This window comes from Dendrobates tinctorius, unplaced genomic scaffold (assembly GCF_039654945.1).
Source record: "Dendrobates tinctorius isolate UK_male_01 unplaced genomic scaffold, ASM3965494v1 ptg000196l, whole genome shotgun sequence".
Classification (NCBI taxonomy): Eukaryota; Metazoa; Chordata; class Amphibia; order Anura; family Dendrobatidae; genus Dendrobates; species Dendrobates tinctorius.
The window spans coordinates 7,807,194-7,825,103 of record NW_027361863.1 but is presented as its reverse complement, the minus strand read 5'-3'; the positions used below and the strand labels follow the sequence as shown (position 1 = coordinate 7,825,103).

The 17,910-nt window shown below is 42.9% G+C and overlaps 1 protein-coding gene across 2 annotated transcripts in view; it reads left to right on the top strand.

Moving 5' to 3' along the window:
- Positions 1 to 17,910, top strand: part of ZMAT4 (zinc finger matrin-type 4) — a 436,096-nt gene that overhangs the window by 202,363 nt on the left and 215,823 nt on the right. For both annotated transcript variants that reach the window (XM_073552848.1, XM_073552849.1), the window contains exon 5: positions 7,582 to 7,815. In XM_073552848.1, coding sequence (XP_073408949.1) covers positions 7,582 to 7,815 — 234 coding nt within the window. The remainder of the gene's footprint in view (positions 1 to 7,581; positions 7,816 to 17,910) is intronic.

Below are 17,910 nucleotides of genomic sequence, written 5' to 3'. Positions count from 1 at the left end.
AAGTGGGGTACCACAGGGCTCTGTCCTGGGCCCTGTATTGTTCAACATCTTTATCAACGATTTAGATGAAGGAATTGAGGGTAAACTGATTAAATTTGCTGATGACACAAAGCTAGGAGGGATAGCTAATACTAGAGAAGAGAGAGAGAGGATTCAAAAAGATTTAAATAAACTGGAGAAGTGGGCAGCAACAACAAAATGGTTTTTAACAGGGAGAAATGAAAAGTACTACATCTGGGCAATAAAAATGAAAAAAGCATATATAGAATGGGAGGAATAGGGCTAAGTGACAGCACATGTGAAAAAGACTTGGGTATACTAATAGATCACAGACTGAATATGAGTCAACAGTGTGATGCAGCAGCAAAAAAGGCAAATGCAATTCTAGGATGTATTAACAGAAGCATACAGTCTAGATCACGTGAAGTCATTATTTCCCTCTACTCCTCTTTGGTCAGACCTCATCTGGAATATTGTGTCCAGTTTTGGGCACCACATTTTAAAAAAGACATCAACAAACTGGAGCAAGTTCAGAAAAGAGCGACCAGAATGGTGACCGGTCTGCAAACCCTGTCTTATGAGGAAAGGTTGCAGGATTTGGGAATGTTTAGTTTGCAAAAGAGAAGACTGAGAGGAGACTTAATAGCTGTCTACAAATATCTAAAGGGCTGTCACATTGTAGAAGGATCAACTTTATTCTCATTTGCACAATGAAAGACTAGAAGCAATGGGATGAAACTGAATGGGAGGAGACACAGATTAGATATTAGAAAAAACTTTTTGACAGTTAGAGTGATCAATGAGTGGAACAGGCTGCCACGAGAAGTGGTGAGTTCTCCTTCAATGGAAGTCTTCAAACAGAGGCTGGACAGACATCTGACTGGGATGATTTAGCGAATCCTGCTTTGAGCAGGGGGTTGGACCAGATGGCCCAGGAGGTCCCTTCCAACTCTACGATTCTATGATTCTATGATTCTTCCTGCCAAAAATGCAAAAAACGAAGAAGGAAAAACAAACTGCTTTTCTTCCCGATTTCTACAAAACTGTTTCTTTCAAATACATTTAGAAAATATTGCAGGTTGACGGACACTGTGGGCAACTTACCTTGTGTTTATTTTTATCATTTTTTTGTAGTGTCTCTTTAAGGATACTAATTTTTACTGCATTTATGAAATTGTTATCTAGAGACTCTTACATGACTTCTAATACTTTTATGTATCACCATCAATATTGTAATACATTATCACAAGGTATTTACTACTGATTTGGTCAGGAGTATACGGATCCATCCGTTCTATTTGGGAAGACTCTGGTCGTTATTCACATATTGACATTTTCATTTCAGTGCTATAGATTCTCCTGCAATTCATGACCCATGAAATGGCCTAGATTATAAAGGGCAATGTGCGTCCTAATGTAAAAAGGGTCATGACCCTACTACATAAAAGTCAGCAGAGGGCATATTGTGTATAAAATGATCAGGGAGCATGGAGTATAAAACAATATTAGAGGGAACATAGTGTATACAATTATTAGAGGGTGCATCGTATACAAACATCAACAGAGACCACATGGTGTAAAAATAAATCATTTGATGCCTCATGGTGTATAAATGTCATCAGAGGGCACATGGTGTGATAACATTCTGAGTCCTTATGTCAACAGGAAGAAGGTGCAGTCTAATGGAGGTGCGTATTCACTCTATAACTAGGCCGCACGTGTGCAGCTCTTACAGCTTCTATCACTGTCTCTGTGTACTAGTACGCACACAAAGAAATTTCATCAGTTTAACCCAACCGCAGAAGGCACATATAAAGATTGCAGATTTATTCTCCAGCTGAATTCTTGTAGAAATGCTCAATTTTACTGTAGTAGGTAAAAGATTAGTCTGAACCAGAGATGCAAAGACATGAGCCTCATAACATGGCTGACAAACACAGAATGAGGACGAAGGGAGGAGTTACTGACATCAGAGTTAGTGAAGCAGACGGAGAGAGAGAGAGGACAAACTTCTAAAAGGCAAACCTAATTGCATAGTAACACAACGGAAACAGTTCAATGACAATACAACACAATCTAATATATACTTACCTTGTAATGTTTTCACATATTGTTCCATCCAGATGTGTCCGGATCCCAGAATTCCAAGCAGCGGAAGTTCTCCGACCGCCATATTGCGATACCCAAGTGATACCAGCCTCTTGTGCGGTACCACCAGCGGAACACCGTCGCACCACACACACACGCACGGTATATGCCGTACGCACCACACAAACACACACTGTATATGCCGTATGTACCACACACACACACTGTATACGCTGTACACAGCCTCTTGCACGGTACCACCAGCATAACACTTTCGTGAACACGCCGCCGCCGGGATCAGCCGAAGGATTCAATGACCGCCGCCATTTTTGTACAGGAGGAGCGCATGCGCAGTTGCAATGTGACCGCCGCTATCTGCACAAAGATGGCGGCGGCCTGATTTACTGTGCTTGCGCAAATTCCGCGCAGGTGCAGTGAATCATTCGGCTGATCCCGGCAGGACAGCACATGAGGGGAGAGCACAGCACAGGAAGGAGAGAGACAGCAGACAAGGGGGATAGCACATGGGGTAGACAGGTCAAGGAAGAGAGCACAGACGGGAGAAGTCAGCACATGGGGAAAGAGAGAGTGGATAGGAGGGTGAGCACATGGGAGGGAGAGATTCTCAACGCTGCAAAGCCTGCCCCCATCGTGACATTACCACCCTCCCAATGCGGGCCTCCATCTAGTACTGTATAATTCCCAAGTCGTGAGACATGGCAGTGCAAAAAAATAAGAAAGAGGAAGAGGGCAAAGACAAGCAACCACCAATTTTGAGACTTGTTACCCTGGAATGTTTTCTGATGCTGCGACGATTTCATCTCTTTCCATCAATGATGGGAATATTATTGTATTCTCTCATCTCAGAAACCCTGGGCTCGGCATTCTGAGATTGAGGTCAGGTCAGGATGACAAGCTGATATCAAAAATCCCATCACACTCCGGGTCACTCAGACATTTCCACCTGCAGTTTCTTATTAACACTTTTCTCATTTCCCTTCGTTTGTCCGTATGAAGCCGTGTGACTGACAATCTGATCCAGCGATTGCAGCCGCAGGAGACCCCTCTGACTCTGGTCATTGACCGTTACGTTATTCGATTTCTTTCCTGCAAAACCAAAAAATAAGTAAAACTGAAATAACGTCACTCTTTTAACCAAGACAAAACGTATATACAGTGGGGCAAAAAAGTATTTAGTCAGTCAGCAATAGTGCAAGTTCCACCACTTAAAAAGATGAGAGGCGTCTGTAATTTACATCATAGGTAGACCTCAACTATGGGAGACAAACTGAGAAAAAAAAATCCAGAAAATCACATTGTCTGTTTTTTTTTCATTTTATTTGCATATTATGGTGGAAAATAAGTATTTGGTCAGAAACAAGCAATCAAGATTTCTGGCTCTCACAGACCTGTAACTTCTTCTTTAAGAATCTCCTCTTTCCTCCACTCATTACCTGTAGAAATGGCACCTGTTTAAACTTGTTATCAGTATAAAAAGACACCTGTGCACACCCTCAAACAGTCTGACTCCAAACTCCACTATGGTGAAGACCAAAGAGCTGTCAAAGGACACCAGAAACAAAATTGTAGCCCTGCACCAGGCTGGGAAGACTGAATCTGCAATAGCCAACCAGCTTGGAGTGAAGAAATCAACTGTGGGAGCAATAATTAGAAAATGGAAGACATACAAGACCACTGATAATCTCCCTCGATCTGGTGCTCCACGGAAAATCCCACCCCGTGGGGTCAGAATGATCACAAGAACGGTGAGCAAAAATCCCAGAACCACGCGGGGGAACCTAGTGAATGAACTGCAGAGAGCTGGGACCAATGTAACAAGGCCTACCATAAGTAACACACTATTCCACCATGGACTCAGATCCTGCAGTGCCAGACGTGTCCCACTGCTTAAGCCTGTATATGTCCGGGCCCGTCTGAAGTTTGCTAGAGAGCATTTGGATGATCCAGAGGAGTTTTGGGAGAATGTCCTATGGTCTGATGAAACCAAACTGGAACTGTTTGATAGAAACACAACTTGTCGTGTTTGGAGGAAAAAGAATACTGAGTTGCATCCATCAAATACCATACCTACTGTAAAGCATGGTGGTGGAAACATCATGCTTTGGGGCTGTTTCTCTGCAAAGGGGCCAGGACGACTGATCCGGGTACATGAAAGAATGAATGGGGCCATGTATCGTGAGATTTTGAGTGCAAAACTCCTTCCATCAGCAAGGGCATTGAATATGAAACGTGGCTGGGTCTTTCAACATGACAATGATCCAAAGCACACCGCCAGGGCAACGAAGGAGTGGCTTTGTAAGAAGCATTTCAAGGTCCTGGAGTGGCCTAGCCAGTCTCCAGATCTCAACCCTATAGAAAACCTTTGGAGGGAGTTGAAAGTCCGTGTTGCCAAGCGAAAAGCCAAAAACATCACTGCTCTAGAGGAGATCTGCATGGAGGAATGGGCCAACATACCAACAACAGTGTGTGGCAACCTTGTGAAGACTTACAGAAAACGTTTGACCTCTGTCATTGCCAACAAAGGATATATCACAAAGTATTGAGATGAAATTTTGTTTCTGACCAAATACTTATTTTCCACCATAATATGCAAATAAAATGAAAAAAAAACAGACAATGTGATTTTCTGGATTTTTTTTTCTCAGTTTGTCTCCCATAGTTGAGGTCTACCTATGATGTAAATTACAGACGCCTCTCATCTTTTTAAGTGGTGGAACTTGCACTATTGCTGACTGACTAAATACTTTTTTGCCCCACTGTATATGACGCGTGTTCATCAGTAATTGTGATCGTGTGGCCCAAGGTCATAATCAATCAGTGTAACCATGTGGTGCAAGCCTGATACCTGCCTCCATGTTAATTACATGTATGCCTCATAAATAAAACTGAAGTGAATGGTGTTGGCTGCACAGCAAAGGAGGCAAGCACTACTCCAGCACTTACAGTAATTCTCAGGATTAGCAGGACCCCTACAAATCAAAAAGTGTCAGGATAACCTAGAAATATGCCATCACTTTATGAGATGGAAACCCTCAAAATTGACCTTACCCAGACTATACACACCTTCATAGAGATTTTCATTTTATTGTCTATGTGCTTCCTGAATGCAAAATTCTGGCCTTAGGCTGCACTGTAAGTGACTACAGACTTGTGAGTCCTCACATCGCCCACACTGAGTGGTGTAGAGGTGTCAGGAGTGTGACCGCAAGTATGTACTATGCATACATGCGGTCACATGCCAACTAGACAGGCACAGTCTTGCTCAATGCAAGTGTATTGTACTAAGCCAGATAAGTCTAGTTGGAATGTGGTCAGAAGTTTGCAAATCACATACCGGTACTTACGACCACATGAGTGCCCACTCCTGGCATCGGAGAATCCTCACAGTGCCCGCGATGTGAGGATTTACAAATGTGCAGTCACTTAGCTTGACTGCATAATTGTATCCTAAAGATGAACAACCCCTTTAAGCAACTTATTTAAGCATTTTTTACCATTCTGTTGCTGAAGTGTGTCTATAAATCTTTTATCTAGCTCAGTGCTTTTTCAAAAATCGATGAAAGTCCATCAGAACTTCTGTTCCTGACAGCTCTTTCTACTCACCTCTCCTTTCTCTTTGTGTTAGAGATAGCAGAAGGGACTGGTGAGGGGTTGTAAATAGATTCTCGTGGATAGGAAAGAAAGTATATACAGTCTCAGGGATGGCTGAGAAAACAGACTATAAACAAGGTGGAAGGCTCATGGTGAGGAAAGTACAATATTGGAGCTGTGCTAATACATGCAAACAAATGAAGGCAGCAGCATCCTGGTTACACACAGAGCTCACATCCAGCCTATATTACAGGGAGAGACATTCCTGCAAGAGAAAAATCTGAAACTTGGATCTGGTCTCAATAAGCATGTTATTAGATCTGAAAATGAATGAAGGGATGAAGATTGCAAACTAGTGTAATTTTGTGAACAAAGGGTAACCATTAACATGCGTAAAAATATATATTTTTTTAATGTAAAATGAGTCTATAGCCTGTAAAAGGTCCAAAAGTCTGAATATCTTGGTATTGGTGGTAGAAGTAGGAGGTCTCCAGTAAAGACTGGACCTTGGTAACACTACATATCAGGGGATTCACCACAGACTATACCCGGTGTGTTAGTCTGATCATCAGAGGAACTTTTACATTACAGTTTTAATGCTAAAAGTAGTTCTAAAAAAAAGAAGAAACAATACCCCTCATATTTAAAGGCATAAAGGTATCCAGGACATCAGGGGAGATCTCTGCCGGAGAGAAGAAAGTGGCACTTTGTCTGTAGTCAGTCTGATTTTGGGATCCGCTCTTGGCAGCTTCATGTTCTGCTCTGTGACTAGGCATCAAATCATAAATAATCAAGGCTATCCTCCGAGAGTCAGATGAAAGAGATTTACTTAATGGAAATCTCTGAACTGGAGATGAGAGGTTTTCTAAGATTTCCAGGTCCAAGTGCATTAATAACACATTTATCTAGGAATCTTTCTGGAGAAAAAAAAGGAAGTCATTAATTTCCCAGAAAGTTAAATGCTTCCATGTCCGAGACGTATTTACTGGTGAATATTCTTTCTGTTTTGTAACCAATTGGCCTATTTTCCTTCAAAGTCAAAGGCTTTGGCATCGTAAGGCACGCTGTCACACAAACTATTTCGTCACGCGGGATGGATCTGGCTGCTCCGCAATGCAGCACGTTATATGACAGGTATTGCCCTGTGCGTCAAGCTGATCTGTTGTATTATGGGAGCTTTTGTTAAAATGCTAAATTTTTGGACAAACCTTTCGTGCAGAGAACGGGATGTTTAGTATGTAAATTATCATCAACTTCACACGGAAATTAATGAGTTGGCTGCAGAATGGGTACAGTGCTTAAAAAGGCATTTGCAAAAAGTTGGCAAAGAGCGACGAATGTTCTTCACTTATCGGTATGGAAATGTTTGTCGGTGCCGGAGATAGGGGGCATAGAATAGAGGTCTTTTTTTTTTTTTTTTGCACTTGTGATGATAATCACACAATGTGATATTCAGCCTGTCCTCAGCTGACAATAGGGAACAATGGATTAAATTCAACTGCTAGACTAAATGGACACTGGAGACTTTAGTGCACGTAAAGGATTATTCCCAACATTGTAAGCCTTCACCTATCCACAGGATTGGGGGTGGTCCCCATGGATGCCAAGAATGAGCATTAAAATGCCATGACTGAATGGAGCGCCACCACTCCAATCACTGTCCGCGTAACTGTCAGAAAATCTTCAGCTGTATTAAGAGGGTGTAGATTAGATGTAGATCTGATGTAGATTTCTGATACCATTTTTGTGAGTACATATGTAGGTTCCCTTTAATTATGCATAATTGAATTATGACAAAATTGGGAGATTTTGGTTTTGCCAAGTCCATAGCTGACCTCTAGTGACCCTTGCTCTAATTTCTAGTGTTCATTTGTGTTGCAGAACCTGTGCAAGAAAACCCAGAACCCACAGAAGTCAACATCCAGGAGGATGACACTTTATGGAGCATCCACATTGGGAGCGAGTCTCGGAAATTCTGTGACCTCTGTCGAGCTTGGTTTAACAACCCAATGATGGCTCAGCAACACTATGAAGGGAAAAAACACAAGAAGAACGCGGCACGGGCAAAGCTTCTACAAAGACTGGGTGAAACCTTGGATTCTGAGGCGCTGGAAGGTGAGTCCATTCGTTGTGTGAAATGTTCTAATGAATAGTGATAAAGGTTTTCATTAATGGACGTTATTGGTAATTCTGGTTATTGTTTCAATTGGATTTTGGCTCCATATCTAGAAGAACCATATGGATTAAGTTTCTGCTGAGTTTCTTGCTCACTCGTTGGAACATCAGGCTTCTTTTTAGTGTGCCATGATATTTGTGATGGTATCCAACCTTTTGTTTTTGGTTGTCTCACTTCTGCGTAACTTGCTGTCTTGCTGTTACTGCTTATGCATACATTTCAAGTAGCAGTGATATCAAGACATATTCCAGGAAATGAAGGACAGGTCTTTGTCTATCAACTGGAAGTGCGGGCAGTCTTTATCTTTCTACAGGAAGTGTTGCAGCTTTTTGTCTCTCTACTGGAAGTTTTTTGTCTCTGTACTGGAAGTGGGGGCGGTTCTTTGTCTCTCTACTGGAAGTGGGAGCAGTTATTTGTCTCTCTACTGGAAGTGGGAGCAGTTATTTGTCTCTCTACTGGAAGTGGGGGTGTTTATTTGTCTCTCTACTGGAAGTGGGGGCGGTTCTTTGTCTCTACTGGAAGTGGGGGCGGTTCTTTGTCTCTGTACTGGAAGTGAGAGTGGTTATTTGTCTCTTTACTTGAAGTGGGGGCGGTTCTTTGTCTCTACTGGAAGTGGGGGTGTTTATTTGTCTCTCTACTGGAATTGGGGGCGGTTCTTTGTCTCTACTGGAAGTGGGGGTGGTTATTTGTCTCTCTACTGGAAGTGGGGGTGGTTATTTGTCTCTCTACTGGAAGTGGGGGCGGTTCTTTGTCTCTGTACTGGAAGTGAGAGTGGTTATTTGTCTCTTTACTTGAAGTGGGGGCGGTTCTTTGTCTCTACTGGAAGTGGGGGTGTTTATTGGTCTCTTTACTGGAAGTGGGGGCGGTTCTTTGTCTCTACTGGAAGTGGGGGTGGTTATTTGTCTCTCTACTGGAAGTGGGGGTGGTTCTTTGTCTCTGTACTGCAGGTATGGGCAGTTCTTTGTCTCTCTACTGGAAGTGGGAATGGTTATTTGTCTCTATACAGGAAATGGAAACAGGTCTTTGCTTCTCTGCAGGAAGTAGAAATGAGTACAGGAAATGGCGGCAGATCTTTTTACCTTTGCAGAAAGTGGGGGTGGGTCTTTGTACCTTTATAGAAAGTGAGGGCGTGTCTTTGGACCTTTGCAGAAAGTGAGGGTGGGTCTTTATACCTTTATAGAAAGTGAGGGCAGGTCTTTGTACCTTTGCAGAAAGTGGGGGTGGGTCTTTGTACCTTTATAGAAAGTGAGGGTGGGTCTTTGTACCTTTATAGAAAGTGAGGGTGGGTCTTTGTACCTTTACAGGAAGTAAGAGCAGATCTTTTTCTCACTACAGGAAGTGGGAGCAGATCTTTCTCTTGCTACATGATGTAAGGGAGGGTCTTTGTCACTATAGGAATTGGGAGCAGATCTTTGTAGAGAAAGTGGAGGTGGGGCTTTGACTTTCTACAAGAAGTGGGGGGGTTGTCTCTTTGCAGGAACTCATGATGGGTCTTTGTCTCTACAGGAAGTGGGTTTTTTTTGTCTCTCTTCAGAAGGTGTGGCAGGCTTTTGTTACTACAGGGAGTGGGTGAGTCTTTGTGTTTGTGTTTTGCTAGAGGAATTGGGGTGGATCTTTATCTACAGGAAGTTGGGTGGTGGGTTTTTGTCTCTCTACAGGAAGTGATGGGTGTTTGCTCCTGCTCTCTTGTCTTTCACACTATATACAGTCATAATAGGTAGGTGGTTTTTCGTTTAGGGCAATCAAGATATTAGGCAATGGAAGGTGAAATGCGGGATAGACAACAAAGGGAAGAAATTACCTATAATTCTCGTAGGGTGCTGTTAAACTGCTGATAAACTGGTTGATAACAGTGAATGGCAAGTTCACTGAAAAACAGAAAAAAATTATCAATGGTGGGGGATGATTAAAAAAAACAATTTTGTCATTTTTATATGAGTTTGTTTAAAGTCCTGTAAAAATGACATGGTATTATAATTCTCCAGGTCGGTACAATGACATCGATACCAAACTTGTATAGTTCTTTTTATATTTTATTGGTTAAAATAAAGTACAAAACTTAAATAAATAATAATGGTTTTTATCTCCAATTTCTGAGACTTGTAACTCTATCTTTCTGTCAATGGAGCTGAGTGGGGGCTTGTTTTTTGCGAGCACAGCTGTAGTTTTTAATTTTGCAGTGTTTTAATTGCATTTAATTGCATTTAATGGAGGCGACTGAAAAAAAGACAATTCTGGTCTTTCAATATTTTTTTTCCCTCCTATGTTTACCATCAGATATAAATAATTTTAGACTTTTACAGATGCGACAACATCAAATATGTTTTTATTTCTTTATTTAGAAATGGAGAAAAGGGGGTGATTGACACTTTCATTTTTTGAGACTTATTTATTTAAAATAATTTTTAGCCTATTTTTTTTTTTACTCCTCTCATTGCTATTTCCAGTAAGGACAGTTTTACTAGACAGTTCTGATAAATGTGCCCCATTGTGTATAGAGTTTGTACATCTATAATTAATGGCCGTGCTGTCATCTTCTTCTACGATTCCTAACCAGCTTGGTAAATGTTGTCCAGTTATGATGGTATTTAAAGTTTAAAGCCACGTCGTGTGCAGCGGGTCCCCCGGTACGTGAGTGAATGCGATAAGGTTGTGCTCATGAGCTCAGTCTTATTAAAAAATTAAAGCGGCGAGAGCGGCCCTTGTCCCTCAGCATATGCATCTACCCATCCAATTTTATGGATCTGATTTACTAGGGACGAAGGGTCCATGTTTGGTTAAAAAAAATGCGTTCTGCCAATGTTACTATGTACATGGTTCCTTTTTCCATTTTTACAAGGCATAATATTCTCAAAAAAGCCATTATTTTTGTCCAATAAAGAAAGTTTAGAACAGAAGTCAACAAGGAAGGATCCAAAGACTTCACCCAAAAGGTCCCAGAAATACGTGTAAGGAAATACAGTTTGTCTTTGTGAAAGATGTCTCGCTGACTAATAGGATTACTGAGATTTATGGCTGCCATAAAGGCTAATAATCGGCCATACAAGTCTTCATAAGAATCATTCCCGCATGGCAGTGATCAGCTTATTCACTGGTTGATTGGATCAACAGGGGAGGTGACACTGACAATGTGCAAACTGCATAGAGACTGAAGTTCATACCAATGCTTGTTTGTTCCCATACCGTTTGCATTGGCTCAAAGGGCCATAAAGAAGCACCGATTCCATTTTGGTCAGAAATCTGGATGGGTAAACCCACCTTACGGAAATGCAAATTAGCCCTCTCACGCAACGAAAGAAACATCATTACAAGTATCACCTAGGAGAGGTCGCTATTAGTGATGAGCGAGTATACTCGTTGCTCCGGTGTCCTCCCGAGTATTTTGGCGTTCTCAGAGATTTAGTGTTTGTCGAAGTAGCTGCATGATTTACGGCTGCTAGACAACCTGAATACATGTGGGGATTCCCTAACAAACAGGCATTCCTCACATGTATTCAGCCTGTCTAGCAGCCGCAAATCATGCAGCTGAGACTACGAAAACGAAATCTCCGAGCACACCAAAATACTCAGAGGATGCCCGAGCATCCTCGGGAAAACCCAAGTAACGAGTATACTCGCTCATCACTAGTCGCTATCTTACCAGTCAACATCTGAAACATAACCAGAGATAAATCCCATTTAGGAATTCATCTACAGACAGCTGTTTTGGGATGCATGTTTCCTCAGCCAAGCCACACTTTGCTCTACACTGATGAGGGGTAAAAACTCCTAGAGAGGCTTTCCGTAGAGGGCTTTCTGGATGCTCATGTTCATTAAAGAGTTGGACATTGCCGTATAGGGTGGCCATATCTCCTGACTGGTACCTTTCAATTTGAGAAGTGCTTAATTTGCATACCTTTCTCCCATGAATCACTGCCTGTAGCACTCCATACTCAGCTGTTCTCTTTCATTCCACCCAATGTCATGCACAGTGTAGGACAGACTAAGTGTAACACAAATGGATAAGGGGAAGGATAGCCAACACTAGGGAGGTGGGGATTGAAGACTCCTAGGGAGATCTAACATCACCCTGTCTGCCCTAAGAGACCCTAAATAGGTTCCGCACTTATCACTGAGCAGGATACCTAGTTCCTGTCAGACCCTAGCGGTAAGCCCTGCTTACGAAAGGAAGGGGTGAACGCTGGTCGAACCCTACTAACACTAAAGACAGCTAGGATACACAAAACAAGGTAACACTTAGCTTGAGTCGACTTAAAGAGAAACACTGTCGTCCTTCAAACTCCAAAGAGAATGCTAGCCGACTGCTGCAGCTCCAATCCTCAACAGGGAAGTGTAAATAGAAAATAACACCCACAACTCCCAACAGGAATTTGGGAGTTATAAACATCCAGATCCAGGTGTGACCATTAGAGCCAGGGGAGTTGGCCACTGGGTCCTAGCGTCAGAAGCAGCAGGCAGAAGTCTGAAAAGCAAACTACTGAGACCCTCGGCAGCCAGATGCAGTGCAAGAGTCTGCAGCCTCTGACACATCCGTGACACCCATCCCCACACGTTCCCACCCCAAGTGAGAACATCCATCGATTATACAGCATAATGAGTATGGAACGATCAAAAATGTGTCACGAGCACAGGTAACTTTAGCTGCATAATTATTATTAGGGATGAGGGTATCTGCCAAAATTTTAAAGAGGCAGATTTGCTAGCATTAAGCCAATAAATTTGATTTGTCTCAAAAATGCATTCTTATGCTCTGATGTCACCCCAGAGTTTAAGAAACATAGGTAAAAAAAAATTATACTCACCTCGCTTCGGCTTTCACCTGCCCTGCCGCACAGCCCCGCTCTAGTCCTTCTTCAGTCTGTTCAGTGTGGACTCTCCAAAGGCAGCTTTGGCACTTTCAGTGCTGACAAGACCCCACAACATCATGATGTTGCACAAGGTCTAGTGAACTTTGAAGACACCACACCTTTGAGCAGCAGAAGAAAACGGCTGGCCCCAAGCTAGGCTGTACGGCAAGACAGGCGGATGCCAGATGTTGGTAATGTTCATTTTTTTTCATCCCCTTCTTGCCTCTTCGTAATCCTGAAAATTGACAGTTACCATTTTGCTTGATTCATTCCAAGAGAACCTAATAAAACTGTAATTTGGGCAAATCCAATTTCTTTGTAAAATTCATAGAGAATTCGATTCGCCTCAAACTAATTCGTTCGTCTCTATTATTACCCATCCTGAAAATTGCATGGAGGTCAGTTTTGCTGAATTGGTGCAGGACAAGAAAAAACCTTTTGGCTTAGGTGAAAAAAAAAGTGAAAAAAGAAACATACACATAAAAGAAATGTCCATATTTTGTCTGTAATTCCTAAATGCTTTCATGGAACAGCTTTACCCATTACGTAATATTACTTTTATGTGACAGTATGAATTTAACATAGAAATAAATAGAATTTAATATTTTATGTCGCCAGCTATCTCCAATAACACTCACTTTCTTGCACAGCAGAAAAATGCAAAAATGTGCATCCGTCATCTCAAGTAAATACATTAAATAAGAAATGGCGCTATCATCCTCGAATTACAAACTGGTTACACAGTGACAAATGATACCGAATTAACTGACTATTTCTCTACATCTTTTCTGTTCCTCGTTATCTAATACAGTCTTATTAGAAATTTCATTCCCCGGCTGAGGCAGCACTTTATTAAGTGTGCACGTTTCATAATATGGGAGAGTGTTAATCTTCATGATGGAAAGAGCCGCAGTTGCACTTATCAAGTTTTGCCAGATCAGTTTTGTTGGCACATGAAAAACAATAATATTTGAATCTTATTTAGTATTAAAAAAAGAAGAATGAAAACAAATGCATCTTAATATTGTTAGTAAAATTACTTTTTTGCTCCTCAAAGATCCTGGGATCAAAGTAGATATTATCTAAGTCACTTTTAATAAAAAATCTGCTGATCTGCCACAAGGAACAACCGAGACCAGTCGAAAACATCCCCAAACCTTCCCTCCCTTCCTTCCCAACACAGAGCCCTCCTGACCCCAGGTCCTTTAGGTGTCATTGGTATGTGTTATCCAAGGGGTAATATATGGAAACCACAACCATTGACTCAATGGTTCCTGCATACACAGGAAAGGAAAGGATTAATTTTTTTGCTACGTGGAGCCACCACCTGGGTTTCGTTGGTGTCAAAAACTTTTTGCTTACTGTTTTTTTTTATTATTCAGTGATTGCTGATGTTTGAACAAATCTCGCACCAATCAAGAAAGTTTATAATATAACTTTTTAGAGCAGCACGGTGACTCAGTGGTTAACACTTTTTGGTGGCTCAGTGATTAGCACTGTACGGTTTCTCAGTGGTTAGCACTGTGTGGTGGCTCAGTGGTTAGCACTGTATGGTGGCACAGTGTTAGCAATGTATGATGGATGGATCAGTGGTTAGCACTGTATGGTGGCTCAGTGGTTAGCACTGTTATTTTGCAGCTCTGGGTTCTGGGATGAAATCCCACCAAGGACAATATCTAACTGAGTATCTTTGGCGTGCTCGAATAATATGTTCCCGCGGCTGCATGTCTCACGGCTGGGCGACAGCATCAGTACATGTAGGGATTGTCTGTTTGTTACGCAATCCCCGCATGTGTTGCGGCTGTCGAACAGCCACGAGAACTTGAACATATTTTTCGAGCATGCCAAAGTCACTGGGTTAGCACCCGAGCATGCTCAGTAACACCTTATCCGAGCGCGTATGCTCATCACTAGTCAGGAAGCATCATTGGAGAGGCTTGGAAGGCATTTTTCTATTTGGCACATATGTGTAGTATATTGAGGGCACTTTTTTTATTATCAAAATTTAACTTACATTTGTTCATTGGCAGGGGCGGACACAGACTGTAGTGGGCCCCTGTGCAAGAAATTTTTCGGGGCCCCCCCCGTCCTTCATAGGGTAACAAAATTATGTAAACTTATAGACAGGTAATATATATAGGCACCCCCATTTCCCTTTGTTTCATAATGCTCTCCCCCATATGCGGTCTACTTTTGGCATAGTGCTTCTCGCCCTATGTGGCCCCCCAGTTTATGATGCTTCTCCCCCTGTGTGGGCCGCCCGATTCATGTTTCTTCTCCCCCCCATGAGCCGTTCCTTTCATGAGCAGCCAAGCATCTCCCCCAGGGCCCCCCCCATTCATGAGCACTCAGCTTCTCCCCAGGGGCCCCCCCATTCATGAACAGCCATGCTTCTCCCCAGGGGCCCCCCATTCATGAGCAGCCGAGGACATGCTTCCCTTTTCCCCAGGCCAGGGGCCCCCCATTCATGAGCAGCCAGGCCATCATGCTTCAGTTCTACCCCAGGACGGAGCCCCCCAAAATCATGCCTGCCATGTTCAATTCTCCCCCACCCCAGGAGCCCCCCAAAATCATGCCTGCGCCTCGGTACCCGTCCCTCAGTCCTGCTCAGCTCTGGTAGTACTCTTACCTGGAGCAGGCAGGGCAGGCCAGACCAAGAGGATCCATCCATTCCACACTGTCCAGTGTCTGCACTCCGCACATTCCTGAACTGCTGGAGCCTATGGGCAGGGGCAGGGCTGCCACTAGGAATTTCGGGGCCCCATACTGGGAAACTTTTCGGGGCCCCTGTAAGACTCTGCCCAGGCTCCACCCCAGCCCCGCCTCCACCCTTCAAACTGTCCACAGTCCCACCGCCCCTCTTGGAAAACTCCACTTCTCACCAATCACACATTAACAGTTCCCATCACCAGATCACACATATAGCCGGCAGATTTTTTTTTTCGCCAAAATATTTTTTAAGACGTCATCACAAAACTGTAGACACTTTTGGCCAAGCTCTACTCTACTGTAACCTATTACATATTTGTTAAAATATGCAATACAATTTAGGTACATTTGTATTTATTTTTCAGTTTTTAAAATGACCATTAATATCACATACAATGGACAAATACCACCGCACCATGACCAGACACAATATTACCACCACATAGTGACCTATAATTAATACCACATACAAGGAACAAATACCGCCACACCAGGACCAGACTATATATTACTACCACAGTGACCGAATAATATCACATACAAGGAACAAATACCACCGCACCATGACCAGACCACATATTACCACCACAAAGTGACCAAATAATAGCACATACAAGGGACAAATACCGCAACACCATGTCCAGACCACATATTACCACCACATAGTGACTGAATACTACAATACTGATCAGTAATAAAAAAACAATACTATCGCCATAAGTGCCATTATGCACAGGGGATCTGTACTTGCTATCCAGTGTCTGTGTACTGGTAATACAGTGATTAATGACATTATACACAGGAGCTCTGTATATAACATACAGGTAATACAGTGATCACTGGTGACATTATACACAGGACCTCTGTATATAGTATAAAGTATATAGTGTCAATGTATATGTAACACATTAACTCACCAGTGATGTCTCTAGGTAAAGTCCTTCATCCTTGCTTTTCATCTTTCATCCAGCACAGATCGCCATCACTTCTTCCAGCAAGGGCTCGTCTCTGCAGGAAATAACACAGTTATCTAGAGCTCCACTTGCAGAACACATTACTTATTTTTTTCCCAATTTCTACATTACATCATATGAAGAAAAAAAGGCAACATAGTATCACTCTACACAGTAACAGGACTGCCCCCCCATTTGAAACAGTATACTCAAAAAATAAAATAAATACATCACTACAGTAATAATATCTGTTATGATTGAGTCACCGTAGGAGGCAGACACAAAAATAGAAGCTACGTCCAGAAAACCAGAGAAGTTGGCAACTATCAGATTGCAGACCCCTGAACCTATCAACACAACTAGCAGTAGCCATGGGGGGTTCCTACGATGCCCTAGACCCCTCGATCACAGCCGGAGCGCTAAATAGCCTAAAGACAGAAAAGGAAATCTAAACTGCCCCAGAGCAGACCCCAAAGTAATAGGCAGCCCCCAACATATAATGACGGTGAAGCAAGATGAAAAAACACTCACACAGATAGAAAGATAGGCTGAGCAAACAATGGGGCCCAAGCTAACTAAACAGAACAGGAAAGGAAGGTTGCTGTCTGCTATCTGCCAAAACCCTATCAAAGACATAAGCCAACAAGCTGATATGAAAAAGACCCTGAAGCAGCTAGGCTTCAAAAACTAAATCAGCACTCAGGTATTTTCAGAAGACAGAGCTAAAGGAATTCAGCACACCCCAGCAGGGAATGGCAGAAATCCAGAAAAACAAAGCAAAACAAAGTCTAAGCACAAATGCAAAAAGCCGAGCAGAAAACTTAGCTTTAGAGGAGCAGGAATTCAGACTGGTCTCCAAGGATCCCACAGAGAAATCACCCGCAGGGCAGAAGGGCGTCGGCAGCCTTATATCCAGTCAGTAACTCCACTCAGCCAGTCATCATCATCAGACTCAGGTGTTTGATAATCAGGCTCACTACCTTTCTTTACCAGAAGAGGGAGTTCCTCGGGCCTCAGTAGTGAAGGGGAAAATGAACTCACAACAAATATCCTTTAATTAGCCCCTATGGTAATAATATTCTCCATCCTGGCCCACGGGTGTGTCATTCCTGGCTTCAGCCATATGTTCTCCCATCCCACCCTCATGAGTATCCATTGTACCCTATATGATCTCCCCATCTGTCTCCATCGTATCCATCCAGCCCCATGATGATGCCCCATCTGTCTCCAATTCTGCCCCCTGTGTCTCCAATCCTACCCCATGTCTCCATTTTACCCTGTTTCCAATCATGCCCCTTGTGTCTTTCATCCCGCCCCCTTTGTCTCCAATCATGCCCCCTGTGTCTGCAATCATGCCCCCAGTACCTGCAATCCTGCCCCCATTGTCTCCAATCATGCCCCCTGTATCTGCATTCCTGCCCCCCATGTCTCCAGTTCTGCCCCTGTGTCTCCAGTCCTGCCCCCGCATCTCCAGTCCTGCCCCCAGTGTCTGCCATCCTGCCCCCCAGTGTCTGCCATCCTGCCC